Genomic DNA, 27909 nt, shown 5'->3' on the forward strand with positions numbered 1-27909 from the left:
GATATGTCTACTGTGTACAAACACATGGTAACTTTACATCTGTTGACAATGAAGATGCTCACAAAACTTGCCATTGAGTTTTTTACGCACATTCATGTCCTCTTAAAGAATTATGAAGAATTGCTATGTGTTTTATTCCCAATATCATGTCTCAGACATTAGTTCCAAATGAAAACACTAGTTGTCAGAAGTGGGATTTGAACCCACGCCTCCAGTGGAGACTGCGACCTGAACGCATATGTCCAAATAATATACCATGGGTCTCCAAATCTGTCAAAAGCATAATTAATCAACGAAATATTAGCTTCTACCGAGGTAACATGACTCAATACAGAGTACTTCAAAAACAAGCTAAAAAGGAACTTAAGCTTGCAAAACTTACTTATATGGACAAAGTTGAGAACATGCTTAGCACGGGCAACTCACGTCTTGCATGGGAGGGTGTGAAAGCAACGATGGGGATGCAACCTAAGAAGTGTCTGATCTCCTTCAATGGCATGTCACACCTTCCCCTCTCAAATGAGCTGAACACTTTTTATAATTGTTTTAATATTTATGATTTTAGTGAGGAGCTGTCAGTTTTTAATAACGTTGTCCCAACGCTTAAAAACAAGAACAGGCTGCAATAAGGTGTGAGGCAATATTTCTCACAACCCTCTGGCTGACTTAAACTCACGGATTCAGTCTAAAGCCTAAATGCAGGACAAACAGACACAAAACTCTTTTGTCCCTGCTGCTATAGGCTTTTTTAATAAGTCAATGTGAGGTATGGACTTCCGTGTAGTATGTATTTATTTTATTTTTAGATGTATGGCTGTTGTCTTGTATAACCTGTGTGTTATTTATGTTACGTGCTGCTGCACAACAAATTGCCCCCCGGGGTAATAAAGACTCCTTGAACCTTGAAGGCATCAGGACTTGGTAAAAAGGTCCTCCGCAGAAGTTTTGTCTCTCATCCAAGAGACTGCTTTTTTTATTTATTTATTTTTTACACAGAAAGGGTTCTGACACAGTGCCCACTCCCCCACCCATTTCTGACAATTGAAAGCTGTGGGGAAAGGGGGGTTCCAAAGCTAATAGACCATTCAACAAGTAATTCTGATGCACTATACTGGCCCATTCAGGATGAGCACTGTATACTCTGACTGCAGCAACACAAGTTCAAATTACAGTGATCCCTAATTTTTATGGTGATTACGAGACTGAATGCAAAGTGTGTATCCTCCATGTAACTCAAAGCCTATCATTTCCAGTCACTTCCTTTATTTTGGATGCCTGGGTAGCTCATTTTGTAGAGCATCAGACTTTTAATCTGAGGGTCCAGGGTTCAAGTCCCTGTTCAGGTGTAGAGATGCACATCCTGCTAGATGAGCTGTCCATTTAACATGCCTTATTACTTCAGACACTGCCATATAATTTGTGTTCCATGCATAAGTCTTTAAAAAGAATTGTGGCTGTTTTTCAAGCAGGTTTCTATCAAAACAATGTTGCTGGTACGTCTAAATGAACTATGGCCAACCTACATCCTTCTCGATAGCACTCAAATCTCTGTACTCATCTCCCTGCTTGGATGGCAAGTCATCTGGTGGATTTTTCCTGTCAAGAAGAAGCGGATCAAGATGGAGAGTTGTTTTATTGTACCCACCACCAATAAAGTTTATTTGTCTGGAGCCGTTAAATTGCATTAGGTTATCAATGTTTTGAGCGAAAAAGAATACCACAGCTCAAGTCCCTGGTAAGGCAACAGCTTGATTCTGGGATATGTATGAAGTGCTCACTAACGTCATCTTTCATGCAGGTTTGCAGGATGTTCACAATCTGCTAGTGGCCATGATGAGTTGGGACTTTGAGATTTTTAACCTTTTTGGCTAATTTAGCCAATTTTCAACCAGTTTGTACAATAACATTTGGTGTTCTCAGGCAATGTGCAAATTATGGTCTACCCTCCTGCTGTCCAGAAGACCGTGATCATGGCAACAGCTTTTTGGTTTTCATTTAATTGCGCGTCAATCTGTAGTTCAGGAGATTGTTTTTCATACAGCCCTCAGTTTTAGAAGCCTGGGTAGCTCAGTTGGTAGAGCATCAGACTTTTAATCTGAGGGTCCAGGGTTCAAGTCCCTGTTTTTTTGTACCCACCAGCAGTAAAGTTTACTCGTCTGGAGCCGTGTTGTTTGAATTAGGTTATCAACGTTTTGAGCGAAAAAGAATACCACAGCTCAAGTCCTTGGTAGGGCGACAGCTTTATTGTGGGATATGTATGAAGTGCTGATCTCCATGATTGGATAGCAAGTCATCTGGTAGATTTTTCCTTCCATGGCAACAGCTTAATCTTTTTCATTTACTTGAACCTCAATTTGTAGTTCAGAAGATTGTTTTTTTTCTTTTGTTTGACTTTGAGCTTTTTAACTGTTTGGCCAATTTAGCCAATTTTCAACCAGTTTGTGCAATAACATCTGGTGTTCTCAGGCATTATGCACATTATGGTCTACCCTCCTGCTGTCCAGAAGAACGTGATCATGGCAACAGCTTAATGGTCTTCATTTACTTAAACTTCAATTTGTAGTTCAGGAGATTATTTTTTTCCACAGCCCTTTGTTTTAGAAGCCTGGGTAGCTCAGTCGGTAGAGCATCAGACTTTTAATCTGAGGGTCCGGGGTTCAAGTCCCTGTTCAGGCGTAGAGTTGCACGTTCTGCTTGCTGCCATGATGAGTTGTACACTTTGGCAAGCCAGAACACTCTCAGACATAAAGGGACATGTTTAGCTTATGTGACCTTTTGTACTAGCCTGCCGTTCTGCTTCGGGGTCCCCAGACACCGCGTTCATTCCATGTCAAATGCCATCGTGGCACCTTTGGGTCTCAGAGACCCCCTGTTTTATTTTTCATGCCATTATATGTACGTCCCACCACTGCCGTGGCGCCCTCATCCTTCGATGTCATCTTTCTCCTACCCTTGATGCCTCAGCCTTGCCATTTGGGTTCCTGGGACCCAGGTGTATGTGTGTGTGTGTGTGTGTGTGTGTGTTTATCCAAAACTGATTCAAGGTTTGTTCGGGGCCTCGTCCACCTGGGCCAAGAGGCTACGGGCGAACGCACTCGGCACAGTAGTAGGCCCGCGTGCAGCTTCCGCAGATGTATCTCTTGCAGCCACCGCACACAATGTGTGATTTGCTGTCCTTTCTCTCTGGACAGAGCTGACACCGGTAACTTTTGCTTTGCACCCTTGGTGTGTCCGGTTCCGAATCCCCGTCCTCCTCTAGGCCCCTTGTGACAGGACCTCCTCGCTGTGACAACGGCTTTGACAAGCGTGACGGGCGCCTACGTGCGAGTTAGACGCTGCCGTCTCTCGATGAGCGGATCAGGAATATCCTGTCTAAAATTGATGCAGAAAAACTAGTCCATGCATTTGTTACTTTAAGATGGATTACTGCAAATCTTTAGTATCAGGCTGCTCGAAAAAATCCATGAAGACTCTTCAGCTGATCCAGATTGCTGCAGCACGTGTTCTGACCACCCGAAGCATCTCAGCCAAAAATCACGCTGCACCTCAAAAGTGCTCTCAAGCACTCCCAGCAGAGCATTTGTAGAAGAGCGCCTTGTTTTCTTCTGTCTTGGAAAAGGCTTTAGCTTATGACTAGGTAAACTAATTGCACCATTGTGCTACTCATTATTGTGCTCACTTCAGTTATGTATTGAAGCAGATCCTTAGAGCTAATGGCCCTCATTTATCAACCTAACGTAGAAACCAGCGCAGATATGAGCGCAGAAATCCTCTTACAACAGGCTTCACGTGAGATTCATGAAACTTTTATATCACACCAATCAGAGCGTAAGAATGATCATAATGAATAATTGATAAATGCAATTTAAATATCACGCCCCAATATATTCTCGGTTTTGAGGCCTAGCCACTACAATTAATGACATGGCCAGACGTAATAAGGCTAAGAAGCTGCACTTTTCAGAGGTGGAGATTGAAATTGTTATTATTTAATCTGCTATAGATAGAGGGTATAGAAAGAAGGACGAAGGGAAGAAAAGAAACACAAACCGTGTAAATGTGTGAAGGTATGTATGTATGCATCTGTGTCTATGATGTGTCAATAAGTAAAGCATAAGATTTTGTATTTACTAAAGGATAAAAGTAGAGAAAGGGGGTCGGACCTGATAAGTTGTTTATGAACTTCTTCCAACTTCTTTTTGAACATGGGAGTTGTTTTGTTTGAATGACTTTTAATTTTGGAAGATTGTGCTGAGAAGTACATGGCTTTATTTATCTGTCATTTTAATTATATATATGTATGCATGAATGTATGTAAATATATTTTTTTTATTTTAATATTTTACATGTTCAAATAAACTACTACTACAAACAAATTTGCAGTAACTTGTGTCCTATTTGGCAGCCTAAAAACCTGCATTAGGCCGTTGGAAGAATGTGGAATGGAAAGAGATCATTGATGCTGTCACGATCAGTCAAAACAGGAACCCAGAAGCAGATCAGGACAAGGTGTTTATGAATAATAAGGTGAGTATTTATTGAAAAAAAGCAGTGTAGCAACGGGTCAGTCCGGAAGGTAGGCAGTGGATAGAATGGGTGGTAGGAGGACAGTGCAGGTCCAGGAATGTAGTTGAAGTTGACGGATGAAATGATTACGCTAACGATCTGGCAGGGAATGGTTGTCAGGTCATGGTTTAAATGGAGCAGAGGTGGTGATCACGACCAGGTGTGCAGACTGCAGGTGACAGCAGGTGTGTGTAGTGGATAATCAGCTGTGATACCCAGAACAACGGCAACACCAAGTCATGATGCTGGAGTCATGATAGTACCTCCCCTCCGACGAATGCAACCGGGCGGACTGCCAGGAGCACCAGGATGGAGCCTATAGAAGTCCCGGAGTAGGTCCGCGCCCAGGATTTGACGCCGAGGTATCCAGCACCTCTCCTCAGGACCGTCAGCCTCCCAGTCCACGAGGTACTGGAAGCCCCGCCCGTGACGTCTAGAGTCCATGATGCGGCAAATAGTGTAGACCATGTAATGGGAAAATGACGTGTTTTACAAACATTTTCTTCTCTAGGGGAAACAGGATATAAGACGGGGATTCTACTGTTTTAATTTTGCAAGAGGTTGTCACACTGTTACTGCGTTAACTCTGTGAAAACTGTCTTACCACTTGGTTATTCTCTGCAGGGAATAATTAAATCTCACCATGTTCTAAACCTTGACTCAGTTGCACAGCTGTCTTTATTTTGTTTCAACAAAGTCTCGCTCTCCAAAACAACTCCTCTCCTGCTCTACAGAAACTTTAACAATATTCTCTATTCTGTCAGGCCTTAACCCCACCTCTTTTTTTGTCTCTAGTTAGTTTTGTCTTGCCGCCAGCCGTGGCCAGAAGTGTTATGCTTTAGGGTCGTCCGTCCATTTCCACATATGTACGCACTTCCCATTCTTGTGAACGTGATAACACAGGAGCGAGGAAGGAATTTCTGGAGGGAATTTCTTCAAATTTATCAATTGATATTTTGGAGGTCAAAGGTTTAAGGTGACTGTATCCTCATGTCTGTCCATCCGATTCTTGTGAATGCAATATCTCTGAACTCCTAGAGGGAATCACTTTAAATCTGGCATACACAACCACTTAGAGTCATGGCTGAACTGATTTAGATTTTGCATTTTCAGAAGAGCACCTTGTTTTATTTTAGCTGAGAAAAAGGCTTGCACTCATAACAAGGTAAACTAATTGCATTTTATTGGCCTTATTAAACATTTAGGCAATTTTAGCAGTACAATACAAACATAAACCTACATGCAGACTCTCTCTCAAGGAGAGGTTAAAGGTCCCATGGCATGAAAATGTCACTTCAAAAGGTCTTTTACATGAGTTCCCTCAGCCTGCCTATGGTCCCCCAGTGGTTAGAAATGGTGTTACATGTAAAACAAGCCCTGGGTATCCTGCTCTGCCTTTGAGAAAATGAAAGCTCAAATGGACCAATCTGGAATCCTCCCCTTATGATGTCATGAGGACCAAGGTTACCTCTCCTTTCTTTGTTTTGCCTGCCCAGAGAATTTGTTGCGTGCATGAGAAAGAGAGAGAAAGAGAGAGAGACATCATGTCTTGCAAACAAGCAAAGCATGGCAGTTGGTCTGAACAGACCTCAACAGATTTAAAACCACATTCAGTCACAGAAAATATGAAATGTCAAAGATTATTAAATGAAATTCCACAAAGTAGGAAAACATGTTAAACTACAAAACAACAATAACTTGAACGCGTACAATTAAAAATGGCCGACTTCTAGTGTGTTGGTAATGATGAGAGGACTGTTTGGAACAATTTACATTATAAGGGTGACAAAAATGTATTCCTAAAATGAAAATTACACTGACATCCTGTCAGCCCAAAAAAATGTGTATGTTTCTAGAGATGAGAAGAAGGTTTTTACAAAATAAAACCAAAATAAAAAAAGTTTCAAACATGTCTTTAAACGTCTTAATGTTTCGCCTTTGGGCCTTCTCCTTCCCACGGTGGTACATTGTGGTTAGGGTTGGGTACCAAAACCCGGTGCTAGTACGGCACCGGTGCCTTAAGACCCGGTATCTATCGGACCGAATAGTAACGGGGATTTTGGGGCCTCATTTCGGTGCTACTGAAATACCAGGGCTGCCTTTTTCCATCTAGTGGTTGTTTTTGTCATTTAGCAGCAATTTACTGGAGAAATATGTTATTACATTTTTTTATTTACATTTAATTTGGACCATATAGGATTAAACAAGCTGTTCTTGAATGTTGCTGACTGTCTTTTATTGTTCTTTTTTTTTTTAAACATATGCATTTGAAAAATATTTTTTAAAAGGATGGGTTCAGGCACCGATTCTGGTGCCTAAATGTTAAAGGGTTCTGAGGAAAGGCAGAAAACAGTCCAGCTGATCCACAATAACATACATGTTGCTCAGAAGATAAAGTTACTGCTGGTCAGCCTTCAATGTGGAGAGAAGATCAGAATATAACAACACAGCTATCAGGGCATGAGGAGGAGGAAACAGCTTGGCTCTGAAACATGTTCACAACGAGGCAGCGTGAATGCGCTGGTGTTTTTTAAGGCTACTACTCCGAGAAAAGGTTTTCCCACATTGTTCACACCAGTACGGCTTCTCTCCAGTGTGAATGCGCTGGTGAGTTGTAAGGTGACTCCTCTGAGAAAAGGTTTCCCCACATTGTTCACAGCTGTACGGCTTCTCTCCAGTGTGAATGCGCTGGTGAGTTTTAAGGCTACCACTATGAGAAAAGGTTTCCCCACATTGCTCACACCAGTACGGCTTCTCTCCAGTATGAATGCGCTGGTGAGTTTTAAGGTCACAACTCTGAGAAAAAGCTGCCCCACATTGATCACAGCTGTAAGGTTTCTCTCCAGTGTGAATGCGTTGATGTCTTGTCAGGGTACTCTGTAGTGCGAAAGCTGCACCACATTGATCACAGCTGTAAGGCTTCTCTCCAGTGTGAACTCTCTGATGAATCTTTAAATATCCAGATGATGTGAAGGATTTGTCACACTGCTGACAGCGGTGATGTTTGACTCCTCTTCTTCTCCGTTTCTATCAACAGAGAAAAACCAAGAGAGTGAGTTAGTGAGGTGCCATGCTGTAGAGCTCTATCTTAAACTAGAAACAACATTTAGAGCATGTTTATGGAACATTGTTTGACTGACACAATACTTTTCTTAACCCTTGTGTTGTCTTCCCGTCAAAATTGAAAATCAACACTTTTGTTGAGGCTTTGTATGACTTTGTATGTTTTAAATTTTTCTTCAGTTTTTGTCACTTTTTTGACGTTTAACAATTCATTACACCAACTTATTAACTTTTTATTTAATTTATGGTCAATAAACCTCATTTACAGGAAATTACACCTAATGTTTGAGTGAGAAAAGCAGAAATTAGGAATTATTGAGAATAAAATTAAAGGAATGGATGTTGATGATAATCACAGACTGGAATATGTCAACTTTTACTCAATACTATTTCAAAAACCCTTCAACGTTTTCTCCAAATGCTATAAAATTGAATAAGAAAGTAGAGATTTGTACTTGGCAAAGAGCGTTGTGTGGAATCAATCATGTTATTTTGGGGAATTAAAAAGAACACTGATATAGCACAACGGGTCATTTTGACCCGAGGACAACATGAGGGTTAATTATCTGCCAACATCACTATTATGGAGTTGCATTATGGGAATCCATGCATCCATTGTTGGTTAGTTTGTGATAAATAAACTACTTTTGATCAATTTATGTGTGGCCTCCATTTTGTTGCCAGCCTTTAGCCAGCCGGTAACAAATGGGGGATCATCCGGGATTTTTTGTGGCGGGAAAGTTGTAAATGTAACATATTCCCACAGATTTTTAGCTTTCACTGGTATCTGTAGGGGTTACCATGTTGTCTTCATGTTGCTGGAACAGCTCTACTCCAGTAAAGTAAATTGGAACCCTTGTTCCTGATAGGCATTAGCAATGAGGGGCACCAGTTGACCTTTGACCTTTTGTTTTAGGTTGTTGGGTTAGGGTTACATTTCCTCAAGCAGTTCTGAAGCTCAGCAGAGCTTTCTGCTGTGCTCTGGAATAAAACTGCTGAGCATCACTGACTCCTCTGACAAACACAGGCCAAACCAACAGTCATGACATGCATGCTGCTCATTCTGTGGAATTGAATCTGTAATTGAAAGGAGCATGTTCATAATAATAGCAGTGAGCTGATTGATTCTGTGAAGAAACAGGTGTCAGTTATGGCCCATATTTAATCTATATACTGTATATATACATATTTAAGGAAGGAAGGAAGTACATGTTGTGCATGCTGGTTATAGTGCATTTCAAACTGAAATACTCAGCAAAATGGCTCGCTCCAGACATTGCTCTGAAGAACAGAGGACTTTGATTAAAAAGTTGATATGAGAGGGGAAAACATATAAAGAAGTGCAGAAGATTATAAGCTGCTCTGCCAAAATGATTTCAAATGCCTTGAAATGGCATCCAACGCCTGACCAATGTGGGAAACAACCTAAGGACACATTGACTGGCCAAAGGAGAAATGGAGCAACATTCTGGGGACTGATGAGAGGGAAACTGTTCTTTTTGGGTCTAGTAGCTGCAGACGGTTTGTCCTCCGACCCCCCTGCACTGAAATCAAGCCCCAGTCCACTGTGAAGACAGTAAAGCATGGTGGTTACGGGATGTTTCTCATACTGTGGTGCTGGGCCTGTTTATCACATACCAGGAATCATGGATCAGTTCCAATACATCAGAATACTTGAAGAGGTCACGTTGCCTTATGCTGAAGAGGAAATGCCTTTTAAAAACGGGTCTTCCAACAAGACAAGGACCCAAACACACCAGGAAGGAGCAAAGTCTTGATTCCAGATGAACCAGATGGATGCTATGGAGCGGCCAGCCCAACCCCCGGACCTCAATCCCAGAGAACACTTGTAGGGTGACATCATAAATGCCGTTTCTGAGTCCAGACCCAGAAATGCAGAGGAGTTATGGGATGTAGTTCAATGGTCCTGGGCTGGAATACTTTTTTACAGGTGACTCCATAATGGTTATGCAACTAAATATTAGTGCAGGGATTCAAACCCTGACACATTTTTCAGTTTATACAGTAAACATTTGAGTTTGTAAAGAAAAATGCAAATACTGCTAATATTCCTTTTTCTTCATTTCCCGTACAGGTAGAACACAGACTTGATCCATGTTGGTCATGTTTTGATTTGGAAATGAATGGGCAGTGTTCCCAATGCATTGGTATTATGGAATTAAAAGCTATTCTAAGGATTTAGAGCATTATTCACTTCTTTAAAAACACAGCTCTTATTCTGAACACAACTGTATTTAAGGTTTTACATACAAAGATGTAATGATTGGTCAAAAGGGGGGTGGCCTCCTACACCCCCCCCCCCCCCCCCAAATACATGCATGTCCATTGATCTGCGTTTGTATATCAACAGACAGAGTGAGTGAGTTAGTAAGGCGCCATGGTGGAGCGAGCCAAGTAAAACCAGAAGCATCGTTCACAGCATGTCTGTGTCTAAGTTCCACTGCTGCATTACCATGGTTACGCTCTGTATGTGTCTGTTAATAAAGTTTGGATTGAATATCTGCGTGGCCTTTTTGTTTCCGGTCTAGTCCTGCTCTTTATGGAAAGACCTAGGAGATAAATAACATCCCAGAGTCCGGTCTAGACCTGCTCTTTATGGAAAGCGCAAAGAGAAAACTGATGTTGTGATTTAGCGCTATAAAAATAAAACTGAATTGAATATCTGCCTGGCCTTGTTGTTGCCGGCCTTGAGCCAGACGTGTATGTATGTATGTAATATGCATGTGCATATTGTAATGACAAGAGTCATTTATATACAGTATAAATCCTAAAAGACATTTGTGAAGCATTCATTAATATTGAGATTAGATTTCTGGGACTCTTCAGTCTGGAGTACCCTCTTTCCTTCACTCACCTCCTCCTCCCTGACACCTTTCCTCTTGCCCTCCTTCTTCTTCTTCTCCGTCTCCTTGTGTTTCTGCATGTACTCGGCAATAAGGTCCAGGTCCAGGTTGTCTTGTGGCTCCCATGTGTTATCCTCACTGGAAAGGTGAGTGCAGACAGAAGAACATCTCCTCACACTTTGTTTTTAGACAATCCATTCTCACTCTAATTATCATTCCTATTCCATTTTCTATTTCTAAGGTTATTTGTGGGTCTGCAACTTCGAGTCAAAATACCAAACTTTCAACTTTGAGGGCATGATACCATGCTGACATTTATTTGCAATATGTAAATATTATATATATCTCTCAGGAACAAGAACACCAAGTATTAATATTATAGACTCATACTTACTCTGAGAACCCCTTCCATTTCAGCAGAAACTCTACTCTTCCCTTCACCACTCTGTGGTCCAAAACCTTCTCCACCACATACTCCTCCTCCTCCTCCTTCACTGCTGCTGCAGGCTCCTCCTTCTTTCCTGCTCTGGTTGCCAGCTTGCCGTCTGCTGAGGACGCCTTTGGTAGACCCAAGGAGGAAACATGCAGAGATAATGATACAAGGGTTAGACGACCTAATGGGAGGTGTGAGTGAATTCTAGTTGACCATGTTTTACTAGATTCAAATCTTCTTGTCCCTAGTTTTCTTCATGACAACACAGAACGTGTCTGTGTGTGTGTTTTTTAACAAATATTCTTATGAATGTTTTTGGTAGATAGATTTCTGTGTAACTGAGTGAATACTACATTATGATGTGATATCTCTTGCAGGATCAGCCACCGTCACCCTGTCCCACTGTACAACTCCACAATGTCTCTGACTGGAGGACTGTGCTCACTATAAGGGTCCCTGCAGTGGTCAGACTGGATGGGCAGCCAGAACACCCAGATTTCATTCAGCGATATGTTCTAAAAATGTCTGAGGTTGGTGACCAGCCTCTACCTGTTAGTGTGACCAGGGTAATCAACATTTTAGCTTGATCAACAACAGCCATGCCTCCACCAATCAGCTGTCCTAAATGCTCTCCAAGACCCTTCACACTGGTGAAGTTAACCCAGCACATCGGACTTGTCCATGCACATGAGCCACATTTTACCATAACGTGTGGCAAAGTCTTTCCAATGACATATTTACAGGAAGCATAAAGACATTATAGCGAGACGAGCCATTGCTCATGATATGTTCATAAATTGAAAGATAAATAGTGCTATTGTATTTATTCTTTGCTGTTGTTGACTGTTCTCTTTGTTTTTAACATGGCGGTATGAAGATGTTAATAAAATGTATTTAAATGTTTTTTATATTGGACATGACATCCTAAAAACATTTTTGCATTTTATTTTGGGATGTTACATGTTATGTTTGAGATCCTGTGAATGAAACATTTCCATTTTAAGGACTAAAATAAATGTCTAAAAGTCACTTCATTGTTTGCATTTTTTTTTTTTTTTTTTTTCACTTAAGGAGTTTTGACACGAGCAAGCATTTGGTGGAACTGTGGCAGACACCAGGGCCAAGCCAGGAAGGTTCTATGATAGGAGAACACTGACCTGAACACGGCTGCTATCAGAGGCCCAATCTGCTGCTGGTCTTCTGGGGACCTCGTTGCTCCGCTGCTCCTGGTCCTGGTTGTCCTCCTCCATTCCTCTCTGGTCCTGAAGTCCAGCAGCTCTCCACTGTGGCTTCTTACACCGGGAATAAATCTAAAGGGAAAACATGGACTTTGGAGTTAACACACACAACTTTATTAGGTCATTTCCCCTCACACTGCTACGGTGGCCCACACGGTTTAACACACACACACACACACACACACACACACACAAAAGATACACACACACACACACACACACAAAAGATACAACACGCACACACACACAAAAGATACAACACGCACACACAAGCTGGAGGAGCTGACGGCGCTGACCCGGCTGCAGAGGGAGTAGCGGGGGTGCAGCCTCATGTGCTTCACCGAGACGTGGCTGTGTGAACTTTTGCTGCTGCAGATACAGATCAGATTCACACTGTTGTCTCTCAACTTCAAAACCAGCACCCCCATTCCCTCCTCCTCATCTCCGGGGACTTCAATCATGCTTCCCTGTCCTCTGCTCCCCCCCTCCCCCTTCACCCAGTATGTTAAATGCCCCACCAGGGGCGTCACAACTTTGGATTTACTGTATGCAAACATCAAAGATGCATACACCTCCCCCCCCCCCTCGGCCGCTCAGATCACAACCTGGTCCACCTGGTCCCAGACTACCCCCCTGTGGTGATCAAACAACAACCTGTGGAGAGGCTTGTGAAGCAGTGGTCTGAGGAGGTCAGTGATAGGCTCAGAGACTGCTTTGAAACTACAGACTGGGAAGCCCTCTGCACCCCCGGCACCGACAGCATGACAAAATGCATCACAGACACTGGGCCCTCCAAGTAGGTCCAGTGTTTTCCCAACAACAAACCCTGGGGGACCTCTGAGTTTAAGGTCCTGCTGAATGAGAAGAAGAGGGTCTTTGCATCAGGGGACAGAGAGGAGCTGCACAGAGTCCAGAAGGAACTCCGGCTCAAGATCAGGAGGGGGAAGGTCATCTATGGGAGAAAATTAGAAAAGAGTCTGGAACAGAACAAGGCCAGGGATGTCTGGAGAGGGCTGCAGAAAATCTCAGGCCACAGCAGAGGTGGGGGGGACCCAAGCCAGCGGAGAGCAGGACTGGGCAGATGAGCTGAATCTGGTTTTAACATATTGGACTCTGCCTCCTCGCTCTCTTCACCCCCCCCCCCCCCCCCCCTTCACACCTCCCCTAACCTACTCCGCCCCCAGCCTGCCACCTTCAACGACCCTCAACATCAATATTACAATAAGCCCACCAGCCCCTCCTCCCCCCTCGCCCTGCTCAACACACACACAAAAATTACAACACACACACACAAAAGCTCTACATCACACACACAAAAGCTACAACACACACAAAAGCTCTACATCACACACACAAGCTACAACACACAAAGACACACAAGCTACAACACAAAGACAAAAGCTCTACATTACTGCCTTGCCTTGCTATCACACACACACAAATGCTACAAAACACACACACACACGCTACCACACACACACACAGCAGCTACAACACACACACACAAAAGCTCTACATCACACACACAAATGCTACAACACACACTTACACAAAAGCTACAACACACACAAGCTACAACACACAAAGACACACAAGCTACAACACACACACAAAAGCTCTACATTACTGCCTTGCCTTGCATCACACACACAAAAGCTACAACACACACACAAACGCTACAACACACACACACACACAAAGCTACAACACACACACAAAAGCTACAACACACACACATACAAACGCTACAACACACACACAAACGCTACAACACACACACAAACGCTACAAAGCACACACAAAAGATACAAAGCACACACAAAAGATACAAAGCACACACAAAAGATACAAAGCACACACAAAAGATACAACACACACACACACACACACACACACACACACACACACACACACACACACACACACACACACACACACACACACACACACACACACACACACACACACACACACAAAAAGTTACTATACACACAAAAGCTCCAACACACACACACAAAAGTTACAATACACACAAACGCCTCAACACACACAAAAGCTACAACACACTGGCGTGTAAAGGGCAGTTATCAAAGTGTTTACCTGAGTGGGTGCGGGTTCACCTGGAGCTCTGTCTTCTTAAAACTCACTAATAACAAAGAACACAGCTATCCCGCCGCCAGCCCGAGATCACAGTGAAGCAGCGAGACTTCCGGTTTCCTCCAAGTCAGGGTTTTTCAGAATAAAGTTCAAAATGAAAGAAGGTCGCCGCCTGGAGGTCAGGAGGGGAAAAACAGCTCCACATTCACTTAATGAATCAGTTGGAGGTGGACTGGGACTGAGGACAATTACTCAAGTACTGGACTTAACTCCAGGTACTTGTACTTTACTTGAGTATCAAATAATGTACATAACTTAAATATTTAAAACATGTGTAAGTATAAAAAGAAATAACTAAATATAATGTAAGCATTTCAATGTATGTTTCCATCAGGCAACATTTAAATAACAGCAATTTTATGAATATTAAACATTTCATTTATAGTTGATAGAAAAAAAAAAAATTATATAAAATGCCGTCTTGGTTCATCTTTCCACCGTTCCAACAATCACCACTGTGGTCTGGTTGAAATAACTCTTAATTCACCCAATTACTTGTTGAGATATGCTGCTCTATACACGCTAAAAGTAATAATAATAATAATAATAATAATACATTTTATTTAACCGCGCCTTTCTAACACTCAAGGACGCTTTACAGAGAATAAAAGACAGATACAGGGAACAAAAAGTGTAAGTAATAATAACAAAACAAATAAAACAAAAAACAAACAAACAAAAACAAAACAAAACAGGAACAGTGTATTTACAGATAAGCGAGCTGGAACAGATGGGTTTTTAGTCTAGTTTTGAACAGAGGGAGAGAGTTGATGTTGCGGAGGTCGGGTGGGAGTGAGTTCCAGAGCTGGGGAGCAGAGCGGCTGAAGGCTCTGGTCCCCATGGTGATGAGTCGAGCATGGGGGACAGTGAGGTGGATAGAGGAGGAAGATCTGAGGGAGCAGGAGGGGACGGCAATGTGTAGGAGTTCTGATAGATATGGAGGAGCAAGGTTATGGACGGCTTTGAAAGTATGGAGAAGGATTTTAAATTGTATTCTGAATTGAACCGGGAGCCAATGGAGCTGCTGAAGAACCGGGGTTATATGATGAAATGAGGGGGTTCTGGTGATGACACGAGCTGCTGAGTTCTGAAGAAGTTGAAGTTTATGGAGGGATTTTTGAGGAAGGCCAAAAAGGAGAGAGTTACAGTAGTCAAGGCGGGAGGTGATGAGGCTGTGGATAAGGATGGAGGCAGTGTGAGTGGTAAGGGAGGGACGGAGGCGGTTAATGTTGCGTAGGTGGAAGTATGCAGACCGGCAGATATTATTTATGTGTGACTGAAAAGTAGTGATTATTTACATGGAGTCTGGTGGAGATATGCTGCTCTATACACACTAAAAGTAGTGATTATTTATATGGAGTATGGTGGAGATATTCTGCTCTATAAACACTAAAAGTAGTGATTATTGACATGGAGTCTGGTGGAGACATGCTGCTCTATACACACTAAAAGTAGTGATTATTTATATGGAGTCTGGTGGAGATATGCTACTCTATACACACTAAAAGTAGTGATTATTTACATGGAGTCTGGTGGAGATATGCTGCTCTATACACACTAAAAGTAGTGATTATTTACATGGAGTCTGGTGGACATATGCTGCTCTATACATGCTAAAAGTAGTGATTATTTACATGGAGTCTGGTGGGTTTGGTGATGGTGATGTCGGGGTTGATTCATGTTAAACTAAAAGGATCTTACTCTTTAACTAAAGGTCTATCTCTGTAGGGATCCATCCCATAATATTATTAGAATAATAATCTGAGTCTGTCAGAGACAACAACTGAACCTTTAGTGGAACGAAACTTTACCTTTTAATTAGGAGTGTAAACACAGACACAACAGGAAGAATACATCCATCAAATAATCAGCATGTGGCCTTGTTTTATTGAACTAATTTTGCATTAAGTTGTTCCACATTCCCCGACATTTAAAACAAGTCGATCATTGACATTATTCTACAAGTCAGACGAATAAATCAGCCGACCCAACTCCCTACAGACTGAGCTACTGCCCCCCCCCCCCCTCTATTAGTTATACCTTTGACTTTTTTTTGGGAGGAGGGGTGTATCAATCTTTGTAAAGAGATTCAACTTATGAATGAAATCATGATATGATCAAATGAACAAATGATGAAACATATAGATTTTATTAAAAGCATTTAGAAACATTAGACTATATGATGATTGTTTATAGAAACATTTGTTTTCCACATTTTAAATATATATCAATATGATTTAAAATATAAAAGGACATAATAGTGACCAATAACAGTTGATTATTTTTGAGATGTGACATATCATGAAGTGTTTTAGTCAAACAGTTCAAATGTTGATAACCAGAGATGAAATCAGATGAATGTTTTTGTGTTTGAGTCTCAGATCTGCTTCACAGTGCAGAGTGTGTGTGATGGTGAACAGACTGAACTTTGATTTCAGCAGCTGGTCTTCAGTCAGTGTTTCTGTCCACAGGAGAGACTCTCAGTCCTACAGAGGACACAGAGACACTGAGGAACCAGGCCAGACCCCAAACCCAGGATAGAGAGGCTGAGTGAATGTGGTGTTGAAGGTGTGGAGGTGGATCAGTGAGTCAGAGGAGACTGTGTAGAAGGACAGAGAGCCAGCAGGAACGTCCACATACACTGCTACTCTGTTAAAGACAGAGCAGGAAGTGAGGGCTGTTCTTCTCTTATTGTGCCAGACAGAGTAACCATGTTCATCAGAGCAGAACAGACTCCAGGAATGATCATTACATCCAAACCAACAGTCTTCACTGTCTCCTTTCCTTCTGATTCCTCTGTAACTCACTGATATATCAACCTCTCCTCTCCTCTCGACCTCCCAGTAACAGCGACCAGTCAGACCATCTCTACACAGCAGCTGAGCCCAGCAGTCAAATATGTCTGGATGATCAGGATATGACTGATCCTCCTTCACATTTGTCACCTTCCTGTCGTCAGACAGTTTGAGGTCTCTGTGTACTGAGTTTCATCAGATGATGGAGTTCTACTATCTGTCCACTAGATGGAGCTAACTGACCATCTAATGAGCTGAAGATCAGCAACTTGTACAGCAGCAGGTATCTCTCCAAGGGGCCTCCGTGTCACATATTACTTTGATACTTTAAGTACATTTAGCTGTTAATATTTACTACCTTAATATATATTTTTAACACAACTTGTTTTTGTCTGACATTTACCTTTACATAAACCGCTCCCTCCCTCTTGGGTGAGGAGAATATCTCATAATTAAAACAATAAAAGCATCTTTCTCCTGACTGCAGCTCCCAAATCCACACAGCAAAAGCAGCGGTGTTAGAAATTAATTTAATATCTACTCACATTTGTCAACGGGTCTCTGGAGCACAGGCTGCGTCCCACCTCTGTGACCTCATGTTGCAGTGGATTGTGGGATACGCTTCATGCTGGAAGCTGCACTTTATATTCCAGCTGAAAGAAATAACGGGATGCGTGGGATTACCCATAGACTGTACAGATATTGATTATATTATTAATATTATCGGTGTATGGGATTACCCCCTTTCTGGTCTACATGTCCCTGACTCTGCTGAATTACTTTATGCCCGGTGGGGACAAAATGTGCCCCTACACACCTAAACAGCCCGTATGAGCAGACGTATGTGAATTAATTACATACAGTACACTACATACGTTGTCCTAGGGAAAGGGGGGGCAATTCATTTTCCCAAGGGGCCACATGAGAAACAGGTGTTGTTGTGGAGGAAGTATCAAGGTATAAATATTAAAAGCAGAGATGGGAAGTAACAAAGTACTTGTACTTCGTTACTGTACTCAAGTAGATTTTTCTGATATTTTTACTTTACTTTACTATTTATTTTTGTGGCGACTTTTTACTTCTACTCCTTACATTTTAACACAAATATCGGTACTTTCTACTCCTTACATTTTACAAAATTGGCTCGTTACATTTCCTTCAACCTTTGCACACGGTCTTTTGTCCTGATCTTTTCATGGGGTCATGACAAAGCATCTAGGGTCGATCTTAGCCTTTGTGTGAGTACATAGGTTTCAGAAAACATTGTTTTCATTGAGATTAAAGACCAAATTGTTACTATTTCCAAAATTTTCCCAACCATTGCAACAACTTTTATAGCCTCGTTGGCGCAGTAGGCAGCGCGTCAGTCTCATCATCTGAAGGTCGTGAGTTCAACCCTCACACGGGGCAGGTGTTTTAAAAACAAAAAAAACACAACTGATGCTAAAAATACAGTGACATTCAGGTGGTTGAACACTAGCACATGAATGGAATTTGTCATTCTTTGGTTATTTCTGAGATTGATACAATGGGAGGAATTATTTAAGAGTGGTAGCAAACCAATGAAAAGGGTTATAGAACATATGTGGTATGTCCTTGGACATAATATCCAAGCAGGGAGATGAGTACAGAGATTTGGGTGCTAGCAAGATAGATGTAGGTTGCCCATTGTTCATTTAGACTTACCAGCAACATTGTTATGATACATAACCTGCTTGAAAAACAGCCAAAATTCTTTTTAAAGAATTGTGCATGGAACACAAATGATAAGGCAGTGTCTGAAGTGTTCAGGCATGCAGCAAAATGTGCAATTTTACACCTGAACAGGGACTTGAACCCTGGACCCTCAGATTAAAAGTCTGATGCTCTACCGACTGAGCTACCCAGGCTTCTAAACCTGCTACCTGTGGAAAAAACAATCTCCTGAACTACAAAATGAAGTAAGTGGTCACTGTGTCCAAACATTTGTTATGTACAGTAAAATAGAAACTGTAAAACATGTACATTTAAAGTGCTTGTTGTGCTGTCTAATAGTCTGAGGTATAAAAGAGAGAGCATACCGCTTAGTTTGTGTGACAGGAGGTCTTAGTCTACCACTACGTTCTATAACCCTACCAGTCAGATTACCACAGGAGGTAATATCTGTTGCAGCTCTTTTAAAGACTCTACCATAATTCCTGCTGGAGATGCCAGGTCCTCATACATGTAAAGCATGAGTTCTACCACTGAGCTACATCCCCTGAAGATTTTCAGATTTTTTGACTTTTTTCTGAGATAGACTTAGACTTATCTTTATTAATCCTTTTGGGATGACTCCCGCAAGGAAATTGAAATATCACTGAATAAAGAAGAAACCTGGGTAAAACATGTAATGTTAATGTTGTTTATGGCTTAAAAAACTGTAAATGCAACTGCGGTGGCTGGAAATCAAACCTGGGCAAAATGATTGCACTGCTATGGTATAAATCCTAGTCGAAAAGTAACACACCTGTTGCCTTTCTGCTGGACAATATAACGTTCACTGCAAACGTGGTAACACACACTGAAGCAATTCTGGGACATGGATGCACACAAATGGAAAGATAAAGGAGAGAGGAGCTCAGTGTGTCAAAGGAAGTCCCCTAGCAATCTAAAACTATCACAGTGTAACTAAGAAAGACAGGGTAAAGAGAGGAGCCTGGTTGGGCTAGAACTCTCCCTTGCTGGATTGAGCTGTACTGCACCGCCTTCCTCTAGTTTTATATTGTATTATGTTTACTCTTAAATGTGATGAGGGTGTCTGCGTAAACTTAAGTACACAAGGTCAGACCAGACGTGAGAATTTTTGAAGCCTACGCTCACGTTCAAATTGATAAATGCCAAACTTTGGGTGGGAATCGGCGTACACCCGTCCTACACCTGTTTTAGCACATTTCATAAATGAGGGCCCATGTCAACACAATAAAGATTTATTGAAGAAAGGTTTGTCTTTTATAGTTCTAGTTTTTTTCCAATTCTTCTGGTCACACTTGGCCCTATTTCACATCTTTGGTCTGTAGTTCTCTATTCTGTCAGGGCTTAACTCTATCTCCCCCACCCCTCTTTTGATATTCTTGTTATGTCGTGGCAAGAAGCAATATGCTTTTGGGTCATCCGTCCATCTCTACATCAGAATCAGAAATTCTTTATTGATCCCCAAACGTAAAATGTGGAAAAAATACTCCTTCGAGCCAGCAACCTAAGGATTTCAACTTTATGCCTCTACAGTCCTCCGCTCTACCAACTGAGCTATCGAAGGGAGATAATAAATGCCTAAGCATTTCTGAAAATAAATGCTAAGAGAGACATTGGTGGAGACGGGTGGCTTCCAGTGCCTATGAGAAAACACAATATTGTTCATGAAGAAACCTCTGCAATTTGGTATACTGTGATGATTCATTGGTTTGCTACCACCCTTGAAGAATGCCTTTCGTTATCTCAATCTCAGAAATAACCATAGAATCATAACTTCCATTCATGTACTTGTGCCAGTGTCCAACCACCTGTCGCTTTATTTTCAGCATCAGTTGTGTTTTTTTAAGGTTTTAAGGTTGCCTAGGTACTCATGCATAGCTAACCAGTGATTTACCTACTGTAGATGGTGGTTGGCATGCCAATGAGGCTTGAAAATTTGCAGATGGTGATTCAGAGGAGATGGAACAGTTTAAAGTGTAAAGTAACTTAATTTTCCAAATAGTCTACCTACACTGCCATCGCGAGCTCTTCTCTAATATTGTCGGGTCAATAGCTATTCAACTTCACAAGTTATTGTTGATCTCAGAAACAACAATAGACCATCGTATCACAACTTCCATTTATGTGCTTCTGCCAGTGTTTAATCAACTGAAAATCACTGTTTTCAGCATCAGTTTTTTCTTTTTTTAAAAACACCTACCCCTTGTGAGGGATGAACTCGCGACCTTTAGATTATGAGACTGACGCTCTGCCGACTGCGCCAACGAGGCTATGAAAGTTATAGCAGTGGTTGGGAAAATTAAGGAAAAACTAACAATTTGGTCTTTAATCTCATAAAAACAATGTTTCTGGAAACCTATGTACTCACACAAAGGCTAAGATCGACCCTAGATGCTTTGACATGACCCGATGAAAAGGCCAGGACAAAAGACCGTGTGCAAAGGTTGAAGGAAATGCGAGAATATGACCACAACAAAAGAAATGATAATTCAATGATGGTGGTAGTCAGTTTAGTCAGTGTTGAGTGTGTATGCATTGATGAGTGTGAGGTATGGTGTCAGTGATTTATGCTGGACAGTGTAAAACTAACAAAGATGAGCGGGAGAGGTGCTGGACTGAGAGACCTCTAGGGAAATCACAGATGCACAACCAATAATAAAACCCTACTGAGTGAATACGTTCAGAAAATGAAGAACTTGTTCAGAAAGATTAATGTAGCTTCATTTGACCATAACTATTAACCTCCTGAACCTGGTAAAAAGTATGAGGTACTCATGCATAGCTAGCCAGTGATTTATCTTCTGTAAACTCTGTCTCCCCCACCTCTTTTTTTTTATTCTTGTTACGTCTCGCCAAGAAATAATATGCTTTTGGGTCATCCGTCCATCTCTACATCCGAATTTCCCAATATCATGTCTCAGACATTTGATCCAGATTAAAACACTAGTTGTCAGAAGTGGGATTTGAACCCACGCCTCCAATGGAGACTGCGACCTGAACGCAGCGCCTTGGACCGCTCGGCCATCCTGACTGACCCAACAGATGTGTTAGTAGGACCTGTTTGAAAAATTATAAAATATTAAATTAAACATGTCATGATATAGTAGGTTCTCAGTCATCCATGTCATAATTAACAAGGGAAGGTTTCTCAACTGTCAGCCCAAATATATGGGCGTTCATGGAGACATGGAAGAAAGTCACCAGGGTGGCAATGTGCTTGACAATGGCAATACATTGCATGGGATGTGAAGGGAATGTGCAATACAGGTCAAATCCTATGGTGGGAATCAAGATCCACCAATGTTTCTGTCAACAATGTCCACCTGAATCCAGAAATATACCTGCCAGATGGGAAATAGACTGACAATTGGGTCAACAATTTGCAATTATCTTTAAAGTTATGATATATAACTTCTATAACAAAGGTTTGGACACAGTGACCACTTACTTCATTTTGTAGTTCAGGAGATTGTTTTTTCCAGTAGGTAGCAGGTTTAGAAGCCTGGGTAGCTCAGTCGGTAGAGCATCATACTTTTATTCTGAGGGTCCAGGGTTCAAGTCCCTGTTCAGGTGTAAAGGTGTCTGAACACTTCAGACACAGTCATATCATGTGTATTCCATGCACAATTCTTTAAAAAGAATTGTGGCTGTTTTTCAAGCAGGTTATGTATCATAACAATGTTGCTGGTAAGTCTAAATGAACAATAGGCAACCTACATCCATCTTGCTAGCACACAAATCTCTGTACTCATCTCCCTGCTTGGATAGTATGTCCAAGGACATACCACATATGTTCTATAACCCTTTTCATTGGTTTGCTACCACTCTTAAATAATTCCTTTTATTGTATCAATCTCAGAAATAACCAAAGAATGACAAATTACATTCATGTGCTAGTGTTCAACCACCTGAGTGTCGCTTGTTGATTCGTGGCTCGTTGGTCTAGGGGTATGATTCTCGCTTCGGGTGCGAGAGGTCCCGGGTTCAACTCCCGGACGAGCCCTGAAGGCAGGAACTGTTAAAACATTAATCTGAAATTTAAAATCCAGGTGAATGTTAATTTAACCCACATTAGGAGCAAGCAAAATTGTATTAGAGCTTGTTGGCAATTTTCCATATCCTGCTTCAACTTCCCGTGACAGAAAAAGCTGGGAAAAAATATGAGGAACAAACAAGCAGGACATGACTCTCCTTGTTCATTTGAAAAAGGAGAATCATGCCTGTCAGAGATTTTTATTTTATTTTCTAATTTATTCAATCTATTTAAACAACCCACACAGTTTGTGTATCCCACGCACTCACATCCACAGACACCATACACCAATTATTCCTTCATGTATGTAGTCTTGTGCATTATGTTATGTCTTGTATTATCCTGCTGTCTGCATATATCCTTTTCAGAGTGCATGTGGCGGCGCTTTTACTAGCTGCGGCTCGGAGGCTCTCTAAACTCTCTAAACTGTATTTCGTTGCATTGTACCTGTACATGTGTGATGACAATAAAGTTGAATCTAATCTAATCTAATCTAATCTAATCTAATCTAAATGGAGACTAGACTACACCGCCACTCTGCAACCACAGTTCTAGGGACTCTGCATCTTAGAAATTCCACTACCCAGACAAGAAATGCACATTTGTATATATTTTGCTGTTGGAAGGTTCAATTTCAACTCTGTGGGATTAAAACACATGACTAAATATGATTTAGTCAGATGTTGCTTATGGGTAACAGCGACGCTGAAGTACGGTAGCATTAGCTACCAAGTGTTCTTAACAAGTCACTGAACATGTAAAAAACTGAGTGCTTAGGAGAAATACTTTAAGAAAAAGTGTTTAACGGACAGTTAGCCGCTGTAATAACGAAACTAACAAATTGAACTGGTAATTGGTGAGCAGCAACACTCTACCAACACCAGCACAGGAAACTGAAATGAGTCAGATACGCTTACCACAACAGGTTTGTCTCTCCAGGAAGATGAAGAGGGTAAGGAGGATGACTAAGCGGAAGACAAATGGGACAGAGAGAGGGACAGCAAGTGGATCCATGTGGATCAAGGACTGTGCCATCAGGTTTGTGATGAAGGTTCCGACAATTTTCAAAGCAGTGCAATTACACGTTCATTGTAGGTCTACTGTGTGTCCTTAAAATGGTGCTTTCTGCTGTAAAATTAATGCCTTAATTTAACATGAAGGAAATATCCAACCTTTAAGGACACCAACTACGCTGTCCAGTGATGGTGGTATGGTGGTGAGCATAGCTGCCTTCCAAACAGTTGACCTGGATTCGATTCCCAGCCATCGCAGTAGTTTTCATTGTGTGGTTACTTGCTTTATTTGTCAAGAAGTAACCAGAAAGGTTACCTGCCCAACCCGATTTGATGAAATATTAGATCTCTGTTATGGTACAAATAAGGGAGCATATCAATCAATCAAGCTGCCTCCACGAGGATCCACAGACACAGGCAGTGCACTACGATTTGCAACTTGCCCATGTCTGGTTACTGCTAGTAACCAATTGAAAAGTTTATGAACATTTGTGCAAACCGGTATATTTGGTTTTCAGGTTGTTGTGGCCGAGTGGTTAAGGCGATGGACTAGAAATCCATTGGGGTCTCCCTGCGTAGGTTCGAATCCTGCTGACAACGAGAGGCATTCTTTAAGAGTGGTAGCAAACCAATGATACATCACAGTTCAACGAATTACAGATGTGCTTTCATGAACAATATTGTGATATCTCACAGGTACTGGAAGCCACCAATGTATTTCCTTTCAGTCTGTGTTACAAGATTTGCAGTGAACGTTGTGTTGTCCAGCAGGAAGGCAACAGATGTGTTACTTTTCGACTATAATTTATACCATAGCAGTGCTATCATTTTGCCCAGGTTTGATTTCCAGCCACCGCAGTTGCATTTACAGGTTTTAAAGCCATGCACAACATACGCTCACCTAAAGTATTATTAGGAACACCTGTTAAATTTCTTATTAATGCAATTGTCTAATCAACCAATCACATGGCAGTTGCTTCAATGCATTTAGGGGTGTGGTCCTGGTCAAGACAATCTCCTGAACAGGTCAGGTAGGCCACGGCATTTAAACGATGCCAAATTGGCTCTAAGGGGCCTAAAGTGTGCCAAGAAAACATCCCCCACACCATTACACCACCACCACCAGCCTGCACAGTGGTAACAAGGCATGATGGATCCATGTTCTCATTCTGACTCTACCATCTGAATGTCTCAACAGAAAGACCAGGCAACATTTTTCCAGTCTTCAACTGTCCAATTTTGGTGAGCTCTTGCAAATTGTAGCCTCTTTTTCCTATTTGTAGTGGAGATGAGTGGTACCCGGTGGGGTCTTCTGTTGTTGTAGCCCATCCGCCTCAAGGTTGTGCGTGTTGTGGCTTCACAAATGCTTTGCTGCATACCTCGGTTGTAACGAGTGGTTATTTCAGTCAAAGTTGCTCTTCTATCAGCTTGAATCAGTCGGCCCATTCTCCTCTGACCTCTAACATCAACAAGGCATTTTCCCCCCCAGGACTGCCGCATACGGGATGTTTTTCCCTTTTCACACCATTCTTTGTAAACCCTAGAAATGGTTGTGCGTGAAAATCCCAGTAACTAAGCAGATTGTGAAATACTCAGACCGGCCTGTCTGGCACCAATAACCATGCCACGCTCAAAATCACCATTTAAATTCCCATTCTGATTTTCAGTTTGGAGTTCAGGAGATTGTCTTGAGCAGGACCACACCCCTAGATGCATTGAAGCAACTGCCATGTGATTGGTTGATTAGATAATTGCATTAATGAGAAATTGAATAGGTGTTCCTAATAATCCTTTAGATGAGTGTATATTGACTACATACTAGAAGCAGGGTATATAAACCACTGCATATCACAGTATGTTTAATTATTATTCTAAATCAAGGCTCAAATGACAGGGGAACACTAATGCCTATATAAAAGCATCACAAAGCAGCATTTCAGAGGACCTTTAATTAAAAAAGAGAAAATAAAGAAATAAGTGTCATCTTGTGGTTGAACGTCATTCAATATATTGACTACATGGAAGCAGGGTAAACAAACCATTGCATATCACAGTATGTTTAAATATTATTCTAAATCAAGACTCAAATGACAGGGGACCATCTTCTTATGAACAAAGGTACTTTAAACTGTAAAAAGCAGTCATTTTCCATTGTATGGACCTGTTTGATTTCATGTATAGGGCGGCTAGACTTTATCCAATTATTGTAATTAAAAGGGAGCCTGGTTAATCTAAAAGGTCTATCTCTGTAGGGATCCATCCCATAATGTTGTCACACACTTAGAATAATAATCTGAGTCTTTCAGCACTTTTAGTGGATGGAAACGTTCTCTTATCAAGGAGTTTAAACACAGAAACGGCAGGAAGGATAAATCCACCATATCAATAATAATCAGCATGAGGCCTTGTTTAATTTCTTTTATTTAACTACAAAACAATAACTTGAGAGCGTACAATTAAAAATGGCCAACTTCTAGTATGTTGGTAATGATGAGAGAACAAATTTACAAAAATATTTAATTTGCACTTTTTCTAAACTTCCAACTTTTCATAGTTTCATCCCAAACAAACTATATAAGGGTGACAAAAATGTATTCCTAAAATAAAAATTACAATGACTTTCTGTCAGCCAAAAAAAAGATGTATGTTTCTAGAGATGAGAAGAAAGTTTTCACAAAATCAAAAAGTTTCAAACATGTCTACGTTTTCCAACCAAAACATCTTTAAACGTCTTAATGTTTCTCCTTTGGGCCTTCTCCTTCCCACGGTGGGTACATTGTGGTTAGGGTTGGGTACCAAAACCCGGTGCTAGTACGGCACCGGTGCCTTAACACCCTGTATTTATCGGACCGAATAGTAACGGGGATTTCGGTGCTACTGAAACACTTTTTCCATCTAGTGGTTGTTTTTGTCAGTTAGCAGCAATTTACTGGAAAAATATGTTAATACATTTTGTTTTACATTTACTTTGGACCATATAGAAATAAACAAGCTGTTCTTAAATGTTGCTGGCTGTCTTTTTGTGCTCCCTTTTTTTTATTTAAACATATACATTTAAAAAATATATTTTTAAGAGAACGGGTTCAGGCACCGATTCTGGTGCCTAAATGGTAAAGGGTTCTGAGGACAGGCAGAAAACAGTCCAGCTGATCCACAATAACATACATGTTGCTCAGAAGATAAAGTTACTGCTGGTCAGCCTTCAATGTGGAGAGAAGATCAGAATATAACAACACAGCTATCAGGGCATGAGGAGGAGGAAACAGCTTGGCTCTGAAACATGTTCACAACGAGGCAGTGTGAATGCGCTGGTGTCTTTCAAGGTTACTACTCTGAGAAAAGGTTTTCCCACATTGTTCACACCAGTACGGCTTCTCTCCAGTGTGAATGCGCTGGTGAGTTTTAAGGTTACTATGTTGAGAAAAGGTTTCCCCACATTGTTCACACCAGTACGGCTTCTCTCCAGTGTGAATGCGCTGGTGAGATTTAAGGTGACTACTACGAGAAAAGGTCTTCCCACATTGTTCACAGCTGTACGGCTTCTCTCCAGTGTGAATGCGCTGGTGAGTTTTAAGGTTACCCCTCAAAGAAAAGGTTTCCCCACATTGTTCACAGCTGTACGGCTTCTCTCCAGTGTGAATGCGCTGGTGAGTTTTAAGGTGACTCTGTTGTGTGAAAGCTGCTCCACATTGATCACAGCTGTAAGGTTTCTCTCCAGTGTGAACTCTCTGATGAATCTTTAAATATCCTGATGTGAAGGATTTGTCACAGTGCTGACAGCGGTGACGTTTGACTCCTCTTCCTCTCCGTTTCTATCAACAGAGAAAAACCAAGAGAGTGAGTTAGTGAGGTGCCATGCTGTAGAGCTCTATCTTAAACTAGAAACAACATTTAGAGCATGTCTATGGAACATTGTTTGACTGACGCAATACTTTTCTTAATTATCTGCCAACATCACTATTATGGAGTTGCATGAGGGGCACCAGCTGACCTTTGACCTTTTGTTTTAGGTTGTTGTTTTTGCTAAATCAAAC

General features: G+C 41.4%; 1 protein-coding gene, 1 long non-coding RNA gene and 4 other non-coding genes across 6 annotated transcripts in view; 2 read left to right on the top strand and 4 right to left on the bottom strand.

The window, feature by feature from the left end:
- Positions 1 to 2603: 2603 nt before the first annotated feature.
- Positions 2604 to 2676, top strand: trnak-uuu (transfer RNA lysine (anticodon UUU)). Its single transcript has one exon. It is a non-coding gene; the product is annotated as a tRNA-Lys (tRNA).
- Positions 2677 to 7089: 4413 nt separating this feature from the next.
- The window catches only part of LOC116675155 (zinc finger protein 626-like), a gene marked incomplete at its 3' end in the record, with an annotated part of 29235 nt that continues 8415 nt past the window's right edge, over positions 7090 to 27909 (bottom strand). Inside the window, exon 3 of the mRNA XM_032507189.1 lies at positions 7090 to 7593. Within this exon, the coding sequence (XP_032363080.1) occupies positions 7090 to 7593 (504 nt within the window). The remainder of the gene's footprint in view (positions 7594 to 27909) is intronic.
- Positions 11001 to 14585, bottom strand: LOC116675156 (uncharacterized). Its single transcript, XR_004328300.1, has 3 exons — positions 14265 to 14585; positions 12084 to 12236; positions 11001 to 11051 (listed from the first exon to the last, which is right to left on the bottom strand). It is a non-coding gene; the product is annotated as an uncharacterized LOC116675156 (long non-coding RNA).
- trnak-uuu (transfer RNA lysine (anticodon UUU)) lies at positions 18933 to 19005 on the bottom strand. The gene has a single exon. It is a non-coding gene; the product is annotated as a tRNA-Lys (tRNA).
- On the bottom strand, positions 21778 to 21860 carry trnal-cag (transfer RNA leucine (anticodon CAG)). Its single transcript has one exon. It is a non-coding gene; the product is annotated as a tRNA-Leu (tRNA).
- Positions 22761 to 22832, top strand: trnap-cgg (transfer RNA proline (anticodon CGG)). The gene has a single exon. It is a non-coding gene; the product is annotated as a tRNA-Pro (tRNA).

This window comes from Etheostoma spectabile, unplaced genomic scaffold, assembly GCF_008692095.1.
Source record: "Etheostoma spectabile isolate EspeVRDwgs_2016 unplaced genomic scaffold, UIUC_Espe_1.0 scaffold00001563, whole genome shotgun sequence".
In the NCBI taxonomy this organism is placed as follows: domain Eukaryota; kingdom Metazoa; phylum Chordata; class Actinopteri; order Perciformes; family Percidae; genus Etheostoma; species Etheostoma spectabile.